We start from the raw sequence: 22,895 nt of genomic DNA, 5'->3' as shown, positions 1-22,895 counted from the left end.
TCCATTCAACATACAGTCTCATTCAAACCAATGATAAAGTAAGTCACTGCTTTCAATCAGTGACTTTAACACATCCACAATGTAGTGTAGAGTTTTACACCATTGGTATCCATTTCAACATACAGTATCATTCAAACCAATGGTACAGTAAGTCACTGCCATAAATCAGTGACTTTAGCACGGTATTGATCCACTATTGTAACATACAGCCTCGTTCAAACCAATGGTAGAGTAAGTCACTGCAATAAATCAGCGACTTTAACACGTATCTATGATTGGCTGCTCATCGATTGTCAATCAAACCCGAAGTAGACTGATGAGCACTTCAATGGAAATACAGCAGTATTTAAACGCGCTGCACCAGCAGCAGTGTTCATAACTGTTCATAACAACTTTGCATCAGAAGAGAGGAACTGAGAAGGTTTGGACTACAAGAACACATCATCAAGGTAAGTGTTCCTCATTCTACTGCCGGACTGAAGCTTTCGTTTCCAGATACAAGTAGTGGGTTTAAGGTTAGCCTATTGCAATGCGGTTGCATTTTTTGCTCCAAAAGTGACACCACTCGATACAGCTGATATTCTCATGCAGTGGCTAAGGTCTCTTCTCTTTTAAAGCTCTGTCATCTTAGTGAACTGTAGTGGTACTATGATTGTACACAAACATGTGCACCCAGTTGCATCTCCCTTTGAAACCTTGCCGTAATTGCCTCAAAGGTTTTGTTTCTCGCGTTTATACTTGCAGGTGGTTTTGGACGAGGCAATTTTTACGCTGGTTTTCAGTGCAATGCCTTGTTCAAAAATTTGACTTCAAGTTCTTTTCCACTGGATTGACATAAAAAGGTATGGCATTGCATTGTTTGACGTGACCATTGCTTTATTTTATATATAGTAATTAGGTAGACTATTTCAGATTGAACATTATACAAGATATGTACCTAGAATAAGATGTCGATGGTGTTTTGGGAAACCGAGGGGGCAATAACCGAGGCAAGACGAGTGTATCGCCTGCTCCAAAGGTTTTAAGATAATCTTTACACTTTATCCTTTAACCGTGGCGGGCCACGGTTTAAGGGACGGTTGTTTTGTTTATAAACCAGGGCAATTGAGTACTTTTTTTAAGGCATTACATTGCCATGTTGCGAGATTACAACAACATTGGCAAAATTCGACCCAATTTAAACGTAATAATGGCAAACATAAAAACTAAAATGGTGGTAAGCCTCAGCAAGAAACACCGTAAAAACAAGTGTTTGGGTTCTGTAACAAATTTCGAACGCATCTAAGGGTTTAGGTTAAACACGTAACACTGTATAGGGCCCATGAGTTGTGTTGTAAAACATTGGGTTTCGCCCATTTTCTACATCAAACTTAAACACTGGTGCGGCGCGATCAGCAATCGTTGATGTGCTGAACACATTTTAAACGCTTCTTATAAACACATTCTTAACATAAAGTAAACGGCTGATGCGTCAAACTAAACGCATCATGGTAAAAACGAAACGCTTGACGAGTTTAGTTTGACGCATCATCCGTTTATAAATGGGCAAAAACCATTGCTTTCAACACAACTCATTGGCCCCATACACTGTTACGTGTTTACCCTATTCACCCTTTGACGCGTTCGAAACCTGTTACAGAACCTAAAAACTTGTTTTTGTTTACAGTGCAGTTGTTGTGCGTTTTACAAATGTCTTCACCCTTTAGGAAATGTGATTGTTTGTCTTTGTACCAGTTTTTTTGTTTGTTATGAACAGTTTTGTGATTGAGTCGGTCAGCTAATTAATCGCCTGCAATTTGTTAGAAGCACCGTTATTGCCATGATGTATAGCTTTTTCAAGCGAAAAATCTCTGTCCATACCTCCTGCAAATGCGAATGCGAATATTTACAAATTTTGACTTCACAAAATCGCAACGTTTAATTCGCATCAGTTGAAATGTGTTCAATCCCTGCAAAAACAGGGATGTGGCTTAAACGTTCGTATCCCATTCGCGTTCGCAGGAAGTACGAACAGGGCTTGAAGCATTTTGTGATACACAAATGACGATAATTTATTGCATGCATAGCTGCGCTGAAATCCTCACTTTTGAAAACGAGGTCATCTCAAAACTAAAGTCTTGTCAACGAATTCTTGAAAAGTATTATCTCGACAACAGTGTCCCAGTTTTGGGGGCTCGACCAAGTCATCGGCCTGGTGCTAATTGGCTCACACTATGACAAATAAGGGTTACGGCAAGCAACGTCGAGCTGCGTATTGCAATTTTGAGTTTGCCGCCAATCAAACGTGTTTTGCCGTCAATTGTCGCTGACGATCCCGCTAGCGTCCGAAGACGGTCGAAATTATCAGTCGTGTCCGTTCAGATTTCGTTGGAGAACGCAAACCCTCATTTCCTTGACGCAGACGGCCGCAATTATTAGTCGCATGACATTTCCATGCCGTGCGATTCCGCCTATTGACCCAATTTACCTGACGTCATCATCAAACTAATCTTGGAGGCGCCATTTTGGTGGTCAATGTCAACGTGTGTTGTTCAGAGAAGTGCGCTATTTCGGCGACTCTGCGTTTACACGTAAATCTATTGACCGCCAATATGGTGAGCGTGGTATCAGTCGCCGCGTGTGACGCGCGTGAAAGGGGTCAATTGTCGTTTTGAGGTCGTTACAATTTCGTTGGTAGTCGTTGTCTGATAATTGGATGACCAGAATATTGTGAAGAGTGGGAACGCCAAACTCGACTGTTATACAACCCACACACAGACGGTGTGATGTCGGCAAACGAGTCACGTCATCGTCGCCACAACCAACCTTCATCAGCCGCCGTTCCTTGCCGCCACACAATCCGCTGCCAGCCGTGTGACCCTTTTCCTGTTGTCGCTGAAGGTCGTTCCCTCCCCGTCAGCTAATTATGATTTTTCACTTTAGGCTTTTTGCCTTTACTTTGCCGCCAACGTCTTGGGATTTTCACTGTCGCCACTTTCCGTTTGGCTTTTGCCCCGCTACTATGTAAGCCAGCCTTATTAAAGGTTGGCTTACATAGTAGGGACGGACGCGACTAATTTTTGCAGCCGTCTGCGGTCTCTAGCGGATTCGTCAGCGACAATTGACGACAACACACGATGAATGGCGGCAAACTCGCAGTTGCGATTCGCAGCTAAACGTAGCATGCCGTACCCCCTTATCGTCATAGTGTGAGCCAGCCTTAACAAAGGAGCAAAAATAAAAACAATTGTGGTTTGTTTTGAATTAAGTTAGCTTTACTCTCGGTTCTACCCTTACTCTGTACTCTCAGTAAAATGTTTTCTAGGTATATTTTTGGCGAAACATTAGTAAAACAAACTATTTTAAACATTGCTGGCAAAAAGGTAAATCGTGAACATTATGGATTGATAACTCAGTTGGAGAGCGCCGAAACAATATGGGTCCAAGGTTCACATTCCACTTTTGACAAAATTTGTTTTTCAAGTCAGTTTTGTTGTCTGAGTGGCTTCAAGTGACACCACATGATCGCCGAGTAACGTATTAGGTATCATAATTATGTATGGATCGAAACTGACGATGACTAGAGCAACCCAAGAACTGAACCCGCGGTAGTACAGTAAATTACGATCATATAGGCTAAAATAATAGTCCCAGCCTATTTATATTCCATCCGCCCAGGTAAAAGTTAATAAGCAGTACAGTTCTTTTCAGAACTGATAAGTCTCCCGAGTACCCGAACAATCTACTCCGCGGTAGTAGCATTAAGCAAGACAGTTCTCTAAGAACAAACTCTACCTGGCAAGTAGATACACACATGGTGTTAAGGCGCAAACCAAATTATATACAACAGACCTGTTATCATTCGCACCCGTAGAGTGGCAATCCGACGAATAATACACAATAATGACATCGAAGTCTTATCTAGCGCACGTATCTACCAACAAGGTACTCAAGGCGCTGAGTATAATTTTACCAACTTTCAGATATATAATTTATTGAAGTGGTGAACTCGATGAACTCGATGAAAACCATTTATGTAGGACCTAAGAAGGAGTTACAAGGTGACACGGCGTACACAGCAGCCAACACCAGGTGAACCCCTTCACTTTTCGATAAGTGCACTGGGTTCCTTTACATGCGTTATACACAACACATGGGACCGACGGCTTTACGTTCCTAATGACGAAGCAATAAGTGTCACGGCTCGGGAACGGACCCTAACTCTGCTGATCAGAAACACCAGAGTTCGGTGCTCTAAACCGTTCGGCAACGACACTTCTGTTGATAATAATATCAATTATAAACAGTTTTAACACTCTAAAGGCGTTCTCATTTACTTGCTTTCAAAAAGACCACAACATTTTGGAAAACTAATGTCACAGTTAACCCCATGCAACCGTGACGCGAAAGACAGTTTGCTAACTCTAGAACAAAAGTATCTTCGACAAGATATTGTATTTACAATTATTTTACATTTATTTGCAAAAACTGGGGACACTGCCCCATTTCTGGAAAAAGTACACTGAATAACTATATCTTTGATTCTACGGAAACTAATCAATAAACTCAAAACACTTCGTCTCAATCTTGTCAAATAAAGCTTATGACTTCAACTCTGACTTCAACTCCGACCAAAATGTTCAAAACATTGGGTGAATAAAATTGGCCCACCGTGAAAATGTCCAAAGGTTAAACTGTCCTCCGGTACCAATGTCTTGCTCCACTCTTCTTCTAACACTTTATGTAGGCACGTGTCATAGACTCTCCTGCCTTCCTTTTTGTCCGTCTCAGAACTTCCATTAACGCTTCTCACTCTATGAGGGTATAATCCCTTTAAACTTCTAGGAGAGGGTTAGATTCCCACCTCAATATCATGGCCATCTATAAAATAATTATTAAACCAAATACAATAATGCCTGATGCTCTCCTTCATTTTGATAAATACACATGCACTTCTCAAACAATTTTTTTGTCCGATTTCTTCTTCTCAAAAAAATGGTGAACTACAAATTCAGAGTATTCAAATTACAAAGCTATTCAAATCCAATGCTCCATTAATACAGCATGAAATACACATTTCCAAGAACAATTTAGTTTCAAGAATTCTGCTCAATTAGAATCATTATCCTCAAAAACAATAAGCAATATTTCAATTTACGATTTTCTCCTTGTTTCCAATCTCAAACTGCCGATCTCTGCCACCTCAGTTCTCTGCCAATCAATTGCTTAAAATAACAGCCTGAGAAATCTGTTTCTGATTAAGCATTACAATTGCAGTAAAAGAACAACCTCAAAGGTTGTAATTGTAGCGCGACACTGTTGAGATATAGGCACTTCAATGCCACTCCCTAAAATATTGCATACCACAAGGAAAGGGAAGGCACTGACCTCTGCACTCCTATTCATAAACCAAGTTACAACATTAGCATAAAAACAAGAGTTCACAGCCTTTGGGAGAAAAATACATATTCATGAGTGTAAACTTAAACATACATATTCATTAGTATATCTGCTCCTGCAAAACAAACACCATACATTATAATTGGGGGGGGGGGGGGTAATTCTGACAACTAACTAAAGCTAACATTGTTTATAAGTCCAGTTCTTTTGAAAAAAAAGTGATTTCAAAATAAAATAAACAACCACTTCATTTACCGATTTAGTTCATCAAACTTAGAATTTAATTCGGTTAGTCAACTAATATACAATTTTATCAAATCTAATACCTTACGGGCGAATACATAAAAAGTTTGGACCAACTGACACATGACCAACCCTCCCAGCTACGAAAACAACATTGCTATAAATGTTGTAATTGTTTGTTTTCCGTCTGTCTTTCAACTTACAGATGAAGATTACTATAGCAGTGGCCATTGTCTTGGCTTTTATGCAAGTTTGGTTATTGGTGGCTACAGCAGCAGTTTCGCCTGATCCGGGACTGACGTGTAACTCCTGCTGCCAGGGCCCAGCCGGTATACCGGGAATCCCCGGATCTAATGGGAACCATGGTCAAGGACTTGTAGGCCCGAGAGGTGATGCAGGCTCCCATGGTGAGGTAGGTCAACCTGGGGCTAAAGGAGACAAGGGGTCAGATGGACTGGATGGTGAGCCAGGAGCTAAAGGGGATTATGGACTGAAGGGAGATCAAGGAGTCGGTCAACCAGGGAAACAAGGACCTCAAGGTCTGCATGGGATGAATGGTCTGAAGGGGGAGAGAGGTGAACCTGGACCAGCTGGACAGACTGGTGAAGCAGGTGAATGTAGTACGCGACGGTCCGCCTTCACTGCAGTGAGGAATACAGCCTTCAACCCTCCATCCGCTTATGATCCTCTGCCCTTTGAAGAGTTATTGTTTTCAGAGGAAGGGACTGATTTCAAGTTGAATAACGGCACGTTTACGTGTAATGTGCCTGGGGTATACGTATTGATGTTCTCAGTCCTGAAATCATCAAGTGAGTCTTACCTATATGTCCAGCTGAGGAAGAACGGTAACACTCGCATTGTTACAGGGTATGTACGCGATGCAGGTTATCATCAAGTGAGCAGCAGTGCAGTGATTCCCCTGCACTATGGAGATCAAGTTCACTTAGCTGTATGGGGTCAAGTACATAGTGACTCTTACCATTACACGTCTTTTACTGGATTCCTGCTGTACGAAATATAAATCAAACATAAAAACACACGGAAACGTTTAAATGTTTTAGACAACGATTTAAATAAACTAATATGCAACTATATAGTTTTTTAAAATATAATAATAATGAGTTAATCGTGGAAAATCGAACGTGTGTTAAGATGAATCAAATAAAATTACTTTAATGTTAATTGTTTTATTATTTGCAGGACAATAAGTATGGAAAATACGTTTTATTTGAACACTTGATTTTGCAAACGTGTATTGTGACAAAAACTTTCAACGTGTTTTTGTCAGGTAAACAGTGCTATAAATATCAGTTCATCCTTTTTTTAGTGTATTACATTTTCGGGAAAGTTTGAAATTTCTGCAGCCTGTAATTCCGTCCGAGGGTGCAATGATGAGTCCTTGAAATGACTCCACAGCTTTCATTTTCCATAAAATGTAAAATGAAACTACGCAACAAAAAACTGAGAGTTTTTTAAACAGTACATACAAAACTTCAGATTCCTTGATACAGACTTAGACTTATTATTCATTGTGGCTGCCGATTGTGCCGGCAATTTTATTTCAAACATTTTAAATTGGTTGAAAAAGCTGTACCCTGTTAAGGTATCAAAATACAAATAATTCACCTAACAACTGGTAACGGTTGTCTTCTGTTGATATATTCGTTAATGTACAATACTTATGATATTAAACTAACGACAACCTGTGATCAAAAAGAACTTGCGTTGTAAAGTTACCAGAAAATATTTATTTTGTGTCGTCTTTTGAACACGTTTCGATATGGAGAAATATTAAATTTTTCGTCCTGGTTTGAGCGTTTCTTTGTTTTCACATGAGAAAGCACTTTTGTTTAATGCAGATGAAACATAGGACATTCGTTTTGAATCACTTTCGTATAAAACGTTTGATGAAGTCACGACTGACATGTCAAAGAGGGGAAAATATATTTCACTTACAGCGATTCGTTAAACCGTCACATCGGCATGAAACCAATACACCATCTTAGTGTGAATTTGGATAATATTCCCTCACTTCGACCGTGACTTAATTATTCGGAATATAAGCTGATTACACAATGTCGCATTTTATCTTGATCTACCTTACACAGAAAAGTTTCGTTGACAGTAAAATTGTGACCCACTCTGTGATTTTTTTTTTAGAACTATATCTGCATGGTATACCTTAAAGTCACCTGGAAATATAATTTATTTTTCTTCAAATATGAGAGATGTTTAAAAAATAGATAAAGTTGTGGGGTGACTCCACCTACCCCTTTTGTGACGTCAATCGAGGCAGACTTTGCCTCGATCGTACATTGAACACAAGTACGTGCAATTATATGCAAATCCTAGTTTGTACGTTTCGAAAAAAAAGGTTTATTTCTTGCATTTTTCTGGCGTTTCGACCAGTATTGCTGCTGGGGTGACTCCACCTACCCCTTTTGTGACGTCAATCGAGGCAGACTTTGCCTCGATCGTACATTGAACACAAGTACGTGCAATTATATGCAAATCCTAGTTTGTACGTTTCGAAAAAAAAGGTTTATTTCTTGCATTTTTCTGGCGTTTCGACCAGTATTGCTGCTGGAGGCAGCAAAACAACTTAAAATGGGGTCAGTTTGCAAAGTGGTTCGGTCCGACGTCTTTTGCGCTGTGCAGCAAACACTTTGAGCCGTCGTGCTTAAAATATCGCACCTCGATTGACGTCACGAACAGCGCCCTCTCGGGTCGGGCCTACTTTTAAATATGTTAATAAAATGGAAACTAAATTTCTAGAACCTTAGTTAAATGTTTATTTATATTCTCTCATCAAAACACATTATTTAGTGACAAAAGCTTTATTTTGACAAAATACCACTTCCAGGTGACTTTAAACACACTGGTTTTTAGCAATAACGCTCTGAAAACAACAGTTTTGTGATCAAATTTTAGTCTAATTTGAATCCTTTTGCGCGAAAACATCACTTTACTTGTAATTCGTTTTTAACAAAAATTTATACACTGGCTTATTTCAAACGGGAGTAACTTAGCAACGCGATACACCCAAAGCTTTGACATTAAGTGTTCTTTCCAGCCCCTGCATATAACTTAATTCTTTAAATTGTCAATATCTGATTCATTTCACAATTAAACAATTATTACGTTCAAGTTCGTCCAAAACACAGTGTTAATGTTTGCATTAACGCTAGAATACAAAGCATTAGTGTAATTACTAGATACTTGTATTTCTACAAAGCATGTTTTTGTTAAATTTAATTATAATCCATTTAGTGTGCTAGAAGTTAAGATATATTGCATAGTTTTAGAAATAGTCAGGAGTCACTTGAATGTTTTAAATACATTGAAGGAATAAACATGAACGCCGTATCAATTGATTGTTTTGGTTTTTGTGGTTTAAGTATTTAATTGATATTGAACTAAAATTATTGGTGAATACAATTTGCAAGCTGAACTAATTTTCTTAACATTGTTTTACTCATTTTTGTCAAAACCTACAACACCTCAGAAAATAACATTGAAGGGAAACTTTTGTAGTACACAAAGTACACAAACCCTAAAAACTTGTCAGTGGGAAGTGAACAGGGAATGGGTTTAAATAACGTAGGAATGGGTGGCCCAAGCATTTTGGACGGGATTGTAGCCCCCGTTGTCGGAGGAACAAAACTCGGCTTATTGACTGGCGACAGAACATGTTGTTTTCTTTTTGCTTTCGAAAAACTGCAAACAAACGAAGTGACCTGGCCCCTCCTGTCTTCCCCAGACTGGTATGGGCCGCGGTTAACGAATAGCCAGAGTGCAATGGATTTTTCCTCGGAGTATCTGATATCAATACGTTCTAAAGCAGATGGAATCAAAAGAGGGTGCTTTCAGAATTAAGAAACGACCATGGTCACCGCTCACTGTAAAAGGATGAAACTATCTCCAAGGGACAGAAATCTCATGCCACTACAAGGGCCACGCGCAATTCTCCAGGACTAGGCGCCCGGATGGGTTGCCGGTGTCTCAGTGAAATCAGTGCTGCCGGAGATTCTTTCCCCTGTTTGAGACACTAACGTGGGCTGGTGAGGGTGATTTAACAGAGGGCGCTATCACAAGTAGTCTGTAACAAGTTTGCCGTATAAGGGGAGGGAATTTTGGGAGAACATAATCTCCTGACACACCTGGGGAAAGAATCTCCGGGGACAGATTTCCATTAAAAACACCGGCCCAAGGCGGAATCCTGCCTCACGTGTTAAACAATCGAAATGACTTCAATCTCATCCAAAAGTTGTAAATAGTAAATACATTTTGTTCGCAATGTGTTCATTTAATTTGTTTTGCTCCATTGAATATTCTTGTTTCCCAAAAGCATTTGTGCGGAAGTAGACTCTGAAAAAAACAAAGGATACAATTGAAAATCAGTTTAAAATTACCCTTTAAGGGCAAAGGCAGGACACATTAGGAAACTTTCAAGCACTAGTCACGTCTTTCCACTTGGTGTATCTCAACATATTCTTAAATTAACAAACCCGTGAACATTAATTTGAGCTCAATTGTCATGTTTTTGGTTGTTTGTTTTACTGTTTGCAAACACTACTAAACTATAATACTGGCTGTCTTTGCTATAAACTGGACAAAATACATTCATTTAATTTCTTTTTCAATCTATAAACTTCCGTACGAAAGAAAACAACAGTAAAGCCAAAATGGAATTTGGTCCAGTAGAGGGCGCCCCATTGTGGCAGTTTAACCCGGAAGCATATCTGACCACGTGGGCAATGTAGTGCTGTTCATGTTCCCCGTGAAAAAGATGCGACATTGGTCCATTGGCGTAAATAGTGACGTCCTCTCCACCATGAGTCTCTGAATCAATTGGGACAAGCGCTGGATGGTGAAAATCGGCAGCCTCTGCACAAACGAAATAATACAACAATGTTTGTCACAATAAAATTACGATAAAACAATTTTTGTCACAATAGTAATAATATTGTTTACACAAGTTAATGATTAACTCTATGAAATGGCAAAGGGGCACTTTCCCTTGGCAAAATCGTGTTTGCAAATACTTCCCTGTAACTTTGCCAAGTTATCATATATGTTTAAGATTTAAAATATTTCAAAAGTCTGCATATACTCGGATTTAATTTTACTGAGTGGTGTACTTGAGCGGTACAAACCAATACTCAAAGTAATCAATTGGAGCTTTACCTGTGTTGGTATCCGTCAGATTCCGTCTCGAACCAGTACTTTTAAAGCTGTTTAACTCCTCAATTCCTCCAGGGCCGTTTGCATATGAGAGTGTTGTAAATGGCAAACCGTCATTCATCAGACCTTGACATTTATGCAAAACCATTTTGTTGTAATTAAAATTTAAATAAATGAATGGTTTGACGATGAGTCACCATTCACTTATAGAAAACTGAGAAGCTTGCACAACTTGTTAACATTACTAACTGGTCAGAATTCAGTCTGAATTCGGGTAACTTAACGGAGTTACTTTTTGTTTCAAAACATAATCAAGCTGCAGTCTACAAACAATTGGATTTATCGAGAGATATCGCCCTTTGAAAAAAGGAAATTTAATAAATAATAATAGTTAGAAACAGTCTCTCTTTAAATTCATGGTTTACTATTTTGCATACAAATGTTATTTGGAAAGATATAGCTTTTAATTGTTCGAAGACACTAGCACTATTGGTAATTGTCAAAGATAATAAAATATAAAACGTTGAAATTGAATAATTAAAGAAAAAACGCCCTTATCACACAAACTTGTGTGCTTTCAGATGCTTGATTTCGATACATCAAACTCTAAGTCTCAGGTCTCGAAATCAAATTCGTGAAAAATTACTTCTCGAAAACTACGTTACTTCAGAGGGAGCCGTTTCTTACAATGTTTTACACTATCAACAGCTCTCCATTACTCGTTACCAAGTAAGGTTTTATGCTAATAATTAATTTGAGTAATTACCAATAACAATAACATAACATAACAATTAATATTTATAAGGCGCTATTCCATCAAGATCATAGCGCACTAGAAAGAATTTAACTTGAAAAAAGGTGAGTCTTAAGGACTTTACGAAAAGCAGACAGAGTATTACATTCCCTAATGGCAGTTGGGAGATTGTTTCAAATCATGGGCCCAGCCACACTGAAAGCCTTCTGCCCTAGAACTTTGTTTGCTCGGGGAACATTCAAGCGATTGATCGAAGAAAATCGCGGAGGAGTGTAATGTGACAGTTAAGTGGTTATAATGAGGTGTAGTTTTGTTAAAGCATAAAAACGAGAAGAGCAATCTTAAATGGGTTCGTTCTCTAGTTGGTAGCCAATGAAGTTTCCTAAGTGATGGGGTAATAATATGTTCTCTCAAGGGTGTGGAACATACTAAACGAGCAGTACTAGTTTGTAGTCTTTGAACTCTGTCCAATTCATATGACGTTGCACCAAATAAAAGGAGATTGGCATAGTCAATACGAGAGAGGACTAAAGCTCTGACAACATGATGGAGAGTATCCTTATCCAGATACCGTTTGATTCTCCTTAAGTTACGTAGTTGAAAACGTATTGATAGGCAGAGGCTGGAAACTTGCTTGATCATTGTCATATTATGAGAATCAAATTTTATTGTTAAGTTGCTGACAGAATCAGTAGGGTCAATCGATGTTTCAGTTTTATTTTCATTGAGCTTAAGCTTGTTAGAAGTCATAGTGTCCACTGCCTTTAAAGTTATATTTGTGGATGAAACTTACCTCCTCTGCCGAGTATTGGACTACCACGATCAGCTGCTCCTCCTATAGAGAGTACATGGCTATGGTCGGCAGTTACAATAAATAAAGTCTCCATTTCATTGGTCATTGACATCGCCTTGGCTACAGCGTTATCCATTGCAATGGTATCATGCAGGGCGTGGTAGGCTAACCCGTCATGATGCGCATGGTCAATTCGGCCACCTTCGTGTATCAATTCAAGATAGTATGATTTATTTGTGTTTGAATTCTTGACATTTTATGAAAAATCTGGTAGTGTGTCTTGTTCGTGAAGAATGTTCACGCTGTCACCATCTTGGTCATGTTCCCTGTTTCCATAATAGTAATGAATGCTAACATTCATTGCGCAAATATGGCACCAGCCTCAGTTTGGTTACAATGGAGTATAAAGTCAAGATGGCCACACCGTGATAAAGGTCTATAATCACGCTGTCACCATCTCGGTCATGTTACCTGTTTCCATAACAGTAATGAATGCTTATATTCATTGCGAAAACATGGCACCAGACTATTATTTCGTCCAGCCTAAGTTTGGTTACAATGAGTTTGAATGGAGTAAAATCAAGATGGCCACACCGTGATAAAGCAACATCATAGACGGAGTTTTCGTCAACCAAGATTCGAAAACTAGGAATACAAAGATAACAAACGATGGTCCTAGTTTTTAAAAATGTTTGTTTACAACCAAATTACAAGTTTGCAGAAAAGTCTACTTTGGTGACAAAATCTAGTAGGTCGGTTGCATGTTTGCTATATTATTCGGCCGTCCATGCCAACCTGCGTGGTCTTGTTATCAACAATGAAAATACATACAATCTGTGACTGGACAATGGCATTAAAAAGACAATGTAAATACTCCATATAACGAGGTTTCAGATTGTCAATGATTTTCTAAGCCTCAAAAAAAAAGAAGTAGGGCCTATAATGATAAACTCTTGTGAAACAGCAGCAATGACGCAAAGGGCTCATGTAGTCTTGTCCAAGTCTTTTACGCAAGCACCGGCTCGCTACTATGAATTCAAGAACTGCATAGTTACTATACTGCACGGTATATTACAGTACTTAATACCGTGGGGTCGAAGCATGGTTTTTCGAGGTTGTCGTACCTCATACAACGAGGCTGCAACTAGACTCGGTATCAAGTACTGTTATGTACCGTGCGGTATAGTATCTATGCAGTTCGTGAGTTCAGAGCTGGCCGGTGCTTGCGTCTGGAGGCTTGGACAAGGCTAGGGCCCATGAAACCAATTAACCAACACTTTACAAAAACCAGAAACCTGTATGTTGTAATAATAACTTACCCTCAACCATCAGGAAGAACCCGTCTTTGTCCTTCTGAAGTATCTGAATGGCCTTTTCTACCATCTCAGACAATGAGGGCTCACCCCCTACGTCATTCATTCGGTTACCTTCAAATTGCATATGACTGGGCTCAAACAAACCTGAAAGGTAAGCAAACTTATTAGAACTGTCAAACAAAATTTTCAATATTAAATCGTCCTGGCTATAGTTATAAAGTTCAAACCTACGCCTTTTCACTTTTCCTTGAATAAATCAGATAGTCCTCCCTCCCTATGACTGTTCCCTATTAAGACGGACACGTAATATTATTGTGAAATAATAAAAAAAAAACTGAGTGCAAACAAAGTAATGTAATGATGTACAACCAATAATTTTAGGTTTGCTTGAATATAAAACGTGTTTAAGACACTGGAGACCTTTGGTAACTGTCAAAGACCAGTCTTCACTTGGTATATCTCAAAATATGCATAAAATATTACAAACCTGGCGCGCGTTTTGGCGACCCTAACCAGAAACATGTTTGAGCTTTGGTTTTTGGTCGAGCGTGTTCGGTTGAACCGCTGTTCCGACTAAACCGTAACCGACTTGTTGGCTCGGTTAGGCTTGGTTTTAAGATGGCGGACTCTAAAAATTAACGGAAAACGTACTGGAATTATTTTAAAAATGAAATACTTTGAAGCATAACAATTAAATAATGTTGATAAAATTACAAAGACTAAGTTCCATTCCTCGATAATAAAATGACGGCAATATATTTTGAGAACATAAATTTCCAAGAGATGTACCTACGTCATGAACTGTTTCTGGTTACCGACCCGTTTTCGCGTAGCTCTCTGAAATTTTTTCGGTCAGTGAATTTGACGTCAACAACTGGTTTCTGGTCATGGTCGCCAAAACACGCTCCTGTTAAATTTTAGCTCAATTGGTCCTCGAACTTGCGAGATAATAATGAAAGAAAAAACACCCTTGCACACGAAGTTGTGTGCTTTCAGATGCTTGAATTCTGGATCAACGGCACCTAGCCTAAAGCCCAAGACAAATAAGTGACACAACCTTCGATACCAAAATGAAACCCTCTACTAAGCCAACATCCTAGACCTATTTACATAAACATTTAGCCCAAGATTTATGCGGCGCAAAGTTTGTAGGCACAATCATGTTCAAATTGGTACATAAAACAACAACTCACTTGTCTTGTCTTTACCTGCTTGCCATTCGTCTTAAACAAAACATAATATTGTAAAACAACTCGTGAAACAAATCCTTGCTTGATTGTTTCAATTCGTAGTATATAGAAAGAGCTGCATGTGACCGAAACTAAATTAAATGCCGTGGAACTATAAAAAACATCTATAAAGTCAAGATTTGATCAAGTGAAACTACTTCTACAAGAACACAAAATTTTAAAAGAACATAAACATACAAGAATAATTATAAGGTAAATAGATTAATTATCGTTAAAGACACTGGACCATATTAGTAATTGTCAAAGACCAGTCTTCTCACTTGGTGTATCCCTTGTCACACGGAATTGTGCGCTTTCAGATGCTTAATTTGGGGCCTTCAAAATCTAATTATGAGGTCTCGAAATCAAATTTGTGGAAAACTACTTCTTTCTCGAAAACTACGTTACTTCAGAGGGAGCCGTTTCTCACAATGTTGTATATTACCAACCTCTCCCCATTACTCGTTACCAAGTAAGGTATGCTAATAATTATTTTGAGTAATAACCAATAGTGTCCACTGCATATAAATAAGTTCGTCTGGATTGTTGATGATCATGAAATAAAAGATTCGTTTTTACAAATCCAAAATTATGTATGATGTTACTAAATATATATTTGGTTTGCGGTAACACCATGTGTGTATCTACTTGCCAGGTAGAGTTATTCTTAGGGAACTGTCTAGCTTTATTCTACTGCCGTGGAGTAGATAATCGGAGGGTCGGGAGACTTCTCAGTTCTGAAAAGAACTGTCCTGTTTATTAACTATTACCAGGACGGATGGTATAGAAATTATACTGGACTACTACTTTAGCTTATAGGATCGTAATTAACTGTACTGCCGCGGAGTCAGTTCTGAAATTGGTCTCAACGTTTCGACTAGCTTGCTCTAGTCATCGTCAGGAGACTGACAAGACAGTTCCCTAAGAACAACTCTACCTGGCAAGTAGATACACACATGGTGTTACCGCAAACCAAATATATATTGATACCTCACCATGCAATGCCTCAAATCCCATAGATGTTACTAAACATATAATTGACAAAGCTCCTAGCTTAGGAGTGAAACGTAACTACTAGTACTAAATTATATGTAAAGTATACATCATACATAATTTGGGATTTGTAAAAACTAATCTTTTATTTCAGATTCATTATCACTTTAAATTCAAGTACATTCCTCCTATCTTCTATAACTTCGCACCATGCTGTCTCTGTGGTAATGTCAGCGCCTTGTGGCTCATGGACAGTTATCGATTCACCATTATCGACTTACCAATATTGATTTACCATTGTCGTTTCAATATTATCTTTTCCCATTACCGATTCTCCATTTCTGATTCACAGTTATCTTTTTACGACTATCGGTTCACCATTCATGATTCACAAATATTATCGCCATTATCGATTCACAAACATCGAATAGTCGTGTTTGGTTTACAAATATCCACTCACCAATATCGACTAATAATTATCGATCAACCATTTTTGATTCACCATTATCAATTCAGCAAAATGGTGCAATAGTCATCAATAATTGGATTTAAGTTTGGTCAGGTTTACATACCAATGAGATTTCGTCCATCATTTCTAGATCCAGCTTTAGAAGAGTCTTTAGGATACTCTGGGTCGGCAGCTTCTCTCGGTAACATTTTCATCCTTCCCCCACCCATTATAACCTGGCATAGATTAATGAAGAAGTATGGTATAAAAATGACCGCACCCAAAGTTGGTGGTACATTCGAGTTTATTTTGTTGGTCGGCATACAGTAATGAATAGCAGGTAGGGTATTCTAGGAAGCTGCTTCTTAAATAGAAGAACACCATGCATAAAGTGGTACTGACAAGTTTGAAATAATGACATTCGCCAGCCTTTCATTATGTATAGGACGCTTGAACAATTCTATAAATTGATTAACTGTTCTATATCGTTCTAATTTAACATCTATTATGTTCTATATCGAGTGCTTCCGGCTACCTGTTTCAGTGCCGGTCATTTTGTGAGATACTTTGATTCAAAAACCATAACACCCATGACAGAGGGTGGCGAATAATCAAACGGTACATTCAGAATAGTGAACGCAAACACTGGTTTGTGTCAATGTTGCAGACTGTACCTATGTATCCTGTCCGAGTGTTATGAGTTGCTGAGCGATGTCATTGCAACCGATGTCAGTTTCCTTCTGCGGTATATCAGAGTCACACTCCCAGTCTCGATGGGGCGAATGTGCGTAAAGTGCGGCAGGGGTAGCGTGTGTCATACGGGCAGTGGTGACGAATCCCGTTGCCTTGCCTTTAGAAAGCACACAAAGCAACGAAAACCTAAGTAAATAACTAGCATTTATTAGCTATAAATTCGATCGATACAATTTCAAGAAAACAAGATTAAAATTATTATAAAACACTTGACAACAAATCAATGAAAGTAAATCATATTTATTAAACACACATTGACTGGCAATGAGGTAATTGTACGTCTACCCCCGAGGGACTTTGAGTGACCAGAAGAGGGACCTATTTCCCGAGGCTGAAGGCCAAGAGAAATAGGCACCTCTTCTGGTCACTAACAGGCCCGAGGGGAGATTAGAAGTACACTAGTTACTGAATTGTGTCGGTCTTAAATGTGAAATAAGAACAACACGTGGACAAGAAAGGAAGTTGTGTAGTTGCTGTTCACGGTTTCAGTCAAGAGAGGGCGTTGTAACCGGGCACTATTTTCAAAGAGCTAGTTCCCGCAAAACACATGCGCCCGATCACTAGACTAAGCTCATCCCACGAGACCCACTATTTGTATCACTTCTGGGCACTATTTCCCCGGTCAGGTTCTTGCTTTTCAGAACCAGTGATTTCATTGGATAAACGTGCAGTGACGTAAGCATTCTGTTTCCGTGTTTTGATTGGTCCGAGGTGATGTTTGGCATTTGTACTAGCGGTCATCTGCATATGAATCTAGGTGAAAGGTGAAGATGGACAAGGATTGACCTACGCTAGAGGCCACTCTCTGGCGTTATCATTCACGAGCCTCGAAGTGTGACGTCAGATGTTCAGGCTATAGGGATATACTAGCCTGAACATCTGACGTCACACTTCGAGGCTCCTGAATAACGCCAAAGAGTAACCTCTCGCCTCTAGGTCAATCCCCGTCACCAATCCCCGTCTATCCCCGTCTCCAATCCCCGTCAATCCCGTCCCACGATTCGTCCTGTACAGTTTTGATCAACGTTCTGCCACTTGTTGCGCCGTTAATGTTGCTTGAGATACGGGTTGTAATGGCTCATTTAAGGGTGTTATTGTCCTTGGTTTATATGATTGTAATGTGGTGGCTATGTTTTCCAGTCTTTAATAACTGTTTGGGGATGAATATATAAACCCCATGATACAAATATGTTTGATAGCGCCCTCATTCGGTCAAAAGTACGGCGCATTTCTGTTTGAATGTCCAAATCAAAGTACAGGGCTGCGTATTGGCGGTCGTACCAATAGAGGTTTCAGTCATTGTCCAGTGATTATCCAATGTCCAATTCAACCGCCAAAAACTCACCCATGGCTGGCTTAAAATCAGCGCGAAAATAATCTGCAGTAATTACCACAACATACCTGCATTGGTGCAAAATAATTCTCTTAAAAACGCCACAACCGGCAACTTTCCGCACAATAGTTAAACAATATTATTGTAATCATAAATAACATTTGTTATTACTTTACCGTGACATGACTTGGCTTGTTTCGATGCGGCACCATTATGAGAGTGTGGGCTTCGACGAGTGCAATTTGTTTACATGAACATTGCACGATTACTAGTGAGTTACTCCTGCATTGCAGTTTAAAAAGTAGTAGTAAAGGGCGTTTCATGTATAACTGTCTTTACAAGCCTGGGCTTCCTGTCTGCTAGCCTGAACGTCTGACGTCATTCTTCGAGGCTCGTGAATAAACGCCAGAGACCAGCTTCCAAAACCTGCTTTAAGTGGGGAGGTTTTTTTAAAACGGTGAAGATCTCCTGCAGTAGTTGTTTCAGTGTGTAAGTTCGAGACGTAATAATTATTGTTACCTTTGACAAAGCTACACTAGGGAACTTATCCCATTCGAGGTCTGTTTCTTCCCCGTGATCTCCTTCCAGCTGCCCCTTGAGAATCCTCGCAGCCGTCACGGTTGTTATACCCATCCCATCTCCGACGAAAAACACCACGTTCTTAGCTTTATTCGTGTTGAGTGTTTGCTCTCTGGTTTGCTTTTTGCAAACTGTCGTTAGCCAGGTCATTCCAGTACTTCGCACCTACAACGATTAATTTACACAAACACTACAAACACTACTCGAAGACAATCAGATAGTGTCGTCTGCTCAGAACTGAAAGATCATTGGTGGAATTTTATGGGTTTCGTGATTTAGCTTTTGCAGATGTTGAAGCACCTTGTAAATAGGATAGATTTGATCAAGAGTGCACTTAAAAAATAATTATTGAAAAAAAAAATTAAAATCATTTACTAAATAAAACATCCATTTGTTGATTATGGGGGTATTCATTTTCATTTAATTAATCACTATAAAGATATCTAATTGGCATATAGTTCTAAACATTATTGTTATATTAATTGCAACACCGAAATACATATACCGGGTATTTTGTTACGAGATTAAGGTGTGTTCTTTCTCGACCATCATCTTCTGTATTTTTCGACAAAAAAGAATCGTCTGTAATGTTTGTTGTGTTCGTACGTCGTTAAACTATCAATAAAAGACAATGGAACAGGGCGCATTGCGTCAAAAACTCGGGTTCTATTCACGTGATAACAACAAGCAAAACAACAGAGCTCTCGTACAACCAGATCTCGCGTGAAACAATGGCATCATATTCTATAAATATATCACTAAGTCTGCATACACTATCATATTCAAATTAATTTGATCCGTTGAAAAGTCAAATGGGGCTCTACTCTATTCATGCGAAAACTACTTTGTGATAGCACATTGCCTCATGCAGTCAGCATATAGATCCAAATTAACCATCTTAAATCCATTATGTTGAAATCAAAGTAACAACATCAGAAGTAATGAAACAGTGTAGACCGATCGTCACTGTTGTTATCCGACTGAGGTCATAGTCAGTTTGAGTTACAGACTTCATAACTATAGAATAGCAATAACTTATCATTTCATTCATTATTTGGCCTTTGAACCTTGAAAATAAATTAACAGTTCTCAAACTTTAATTTCATATTTCAAATGGCCATTATCTATATCGGTACTTGTACTATAACATCAACTTCACATCTGTATTTTTGAACACCATTTAATCTACTTGAAGTTTTACAAAAAATGGGACTCCTTCAAAGTATTGTGCCGAGGTTAACTCTGCATTTTACTAAAGTGGTATACTATGTCAGTCAATTTTACACTTTGTGTTGCTGTAACGGTTTTTCAACATAATTGGATGAGAAGTTGTTATAAGATTTGTTTTAAAAAAAAATCACCTCGAAAAACTTATAGTTACGAAATCCCTTCAGAAAAAAACAACGATGTTTAAATCTGTGATAACGGCTTGATTCGTCATAATGGATTCACCAACGCCTCCCCTCCCATCCCTACCCCCACCCCTCCCCGCGTATCAGCATTACAAATGGCGTATCAGCATTACAAATCCTTAACAATTGAATGTGCATACAATCTAATTACATACACGTTTTGATGATTCCGTAATGATGGACTGTAAATTGTGATAACCGAATCAAAATATCTTGGCGTATTTTTTTAGCACTTTTCGAAATAGTTGATCCTCAATGTACACGTTCTTAATAAATTGTAGGCCTCTCATTGACATGCATTGAGTATTTATTAAACTACTGGGCCCTCGACTTCTTCAATGCTATTTATTTATTCACCAATCTTCTCCTGCATTTACAGATATTTGTTTGTTCATAACAATAAGTAAAACAATGGAAAAGGGGAGTGGTACGAGGTCTTAAGCGTCTGTCTAAAATCAACAGTATCTTAGGCCCCGTTCCCACTGGACCCCACGTTAATTTGGCCGAAGGCAGGCCGGGTCCTTCATCTACGACCACGACCCCGCCAGTTTGAAACGAATGTTCAAGACTATGACTTAGCACAATTTATTCTTATTAATATAGCAAAGCCATTTTCGGTTTACATTAATAGGCCAAAAACAATTGGAATGGACTTGTAAGTTCAAACTTGTGTTAAATAAATCCTGATCAAAGTTTGTATAAATCTCTCATAATATGCATTTGCAACTTGTCTGTACTCTGAATGAAGCTGGGGGCAAATGTGTGTAAACACCTTTTGTTAAGACCAGTGTACACTCTTGCCGCATCTCAACTATGCATAAAATAACAAACCTGTGAAAATTTGAGCTCAATTGGTCGTCGAAGTTGCGAGATAATAATGAAAGAAAAAACACCCTTGTAACACAAAGTTGTGTGCTTTCAGATGTTCGATTTCGAGACCCTCAAAATCTAATTCTGGGGTCTCGAAACCAAATTCGTGGAAAATTACTTCTTTTTCGAAAACTACGTCTCTTCAGAGAAAGTCGTTTCTCACAGTCTTTCATACTGCCAACAGCTCCCCATTACTCGTTACCAAGTAAGGTTTTATGCTAATTTGAGTAATTAACCAATAGTGTACACTGCCTTTAAGCACATTTTGACGATTTTGAGATTTTCAATTATGAACGAGTCCTTTATGTCAAAGAAGTTGCCCAAGATGGGGACAGAATCTCCGGGGACAGATTTCCATGAAACACCGGCCCAAGGCGGAATCCTGCCTTACGTGTTTTTTTAAACAATAAAAATACTTTAATCTCATCCAAAAGTTCATTTGATTGTTTTTGATTTTTGTGGTTTGTATTGATTGTTGTTGCTCCATTGAATATTCTTGTTTCCCAAAAGCATTTGTGCGTTTCGGTGGTAGTAGACTCTGAGAAAACAAAGAATACAATTGAAAATCAGTTTAAAAATACCCTTTAAGGGCAAAGGCAGGACACATTACTAGGTATCTTTCAACCACTAGTGAATCTTTCCACTTGGTGTATCTCAACATATTCTTAAATTAACAAACCCGTGAACATTAATTTGAGTTCAATTGGTCGTCGAAATTGGGAGAGAAAAATGGGAAAATCACCCCGTCGCACAAGTTGTGTGCTTTCAGATGCCTTCAGTTTGAGACCTTAACAACTCGAGAAAATACTTCTTTCTCAAAAACTAGGTTTCGTCAGAGAGAGCCGTTTCTAACAATGTTTTATACTATTAACATCTCTTCATTGCTCATTACCAAGTAAGTCTTTATGCTAGCAATCCTGTTGAGTAATTACCTATGGTGTCCAGTGCCTTTAATTGCTCTGTTGGTGGCGCACTATACTATAAATACATTGTCATTGCATTTCTATTTCGGAAAAAAAACACTGAGTTAGTGTTAGTAAACATATACTTCAAAAGAGTGGAAGCACGAAAGAGATCCATCTGATCAGTATATATATTGCGTACACAGTTCTTTCTTTGATAATAAACTTGCACTTTAACTCACAATCATCAGGGAAATACATCAATTGAGCGGAAATAGAAGGAAAACGGCCAGGAACTTCAGGAAGCAATCACACAGTGCAACCCAGTAGGGCGGATATACATGTAAAAATACCATACCATTAAAGCATGTACACATTGAGCTCCATTGGTAACATACAGCCTCATACGAACCAATGATAGAGTAAGTCACTGCTTTCAATCACTGACTCACCATTGGTATCCATTCAACATACAGTCTCATTCAAACCAATGATAGAGTAAGTCACTGCTTTCAATCAGTGACTTTAACACATCCACAATGTAGTGTAGAGTTTTACACCATTGGTATCCATTCAACATACAGTATCATTCAAACCAATGGTACAGTAAGTCACTGCCATAAATCAGTGACTTTAACACGGTATTGATCCACAATTGTAACATACAGCCTCGTTCAAACCGATGGTAGAGTAAGTCACTGCAATAA

The 22,895-nt window shown here is 38.7% G+C and overlaps 1 protein-coding gene and 1 pseudogene across 1 annotated transcript; one reads left to right on the top strand and one right to left on the bottom strand.

Annotated features, from left to right (window-relative positions):
- The first annotated feature begins 392 nt into the window (after positions 1 to 392).
- On the top strand, positions 393 to 7,820 carry LOC117302425 (inner ear-specific collagen-like). The gene is made up of 2 exons (XM_033786365.1): positions 393 to 449; positions 5,828 to 7,820. Exon 2 carries the CDS (start codon positions 5,828 to 5,830, stop codon positions 6,641 to 6,643), a length of 816 nt encoding a protein of 271 aa, XP_033642256.1. The 5' UTR covers positions 393 to 449; the 3' UTR covers positions 6,644 to 7,820.
- Positions 7,821 to 10,231: 2,411 nt separating this feature from the next.
- Positions 10,232 to 22,623, bottom strand: LOC117302179 (annotated as a pseudogene).
- Between the last annotated feature and the right edge of the window lie 272 nt (positions 22,624 to 22,895).

This window comes from Asterias rubens, chromosome 18, assembly GCF_902459465.1.
Source record: "Asterias rubens chromosome 18, eAstRub1.3, whole genome shotgun sequence".
NCBI lineage: Eukaryota > Metazoa > Echinodermata > Asteroidea > Forcipulatida > Asteriidae > Asterias > Asterias rubens.
This window is presented reverse-complemented; position numbering and strand designations above follow the sequence as displayed.

What these genes read in the sequence shown, in the direction of transcription:
- LOC117302425 (XM_033786365.1), top strand. Translation starts at nt 5,828, where the DNA reads ATGAAGATTACTATAGCAGTGGCCATTGTCTTGGCTTTTATGCAAGTT.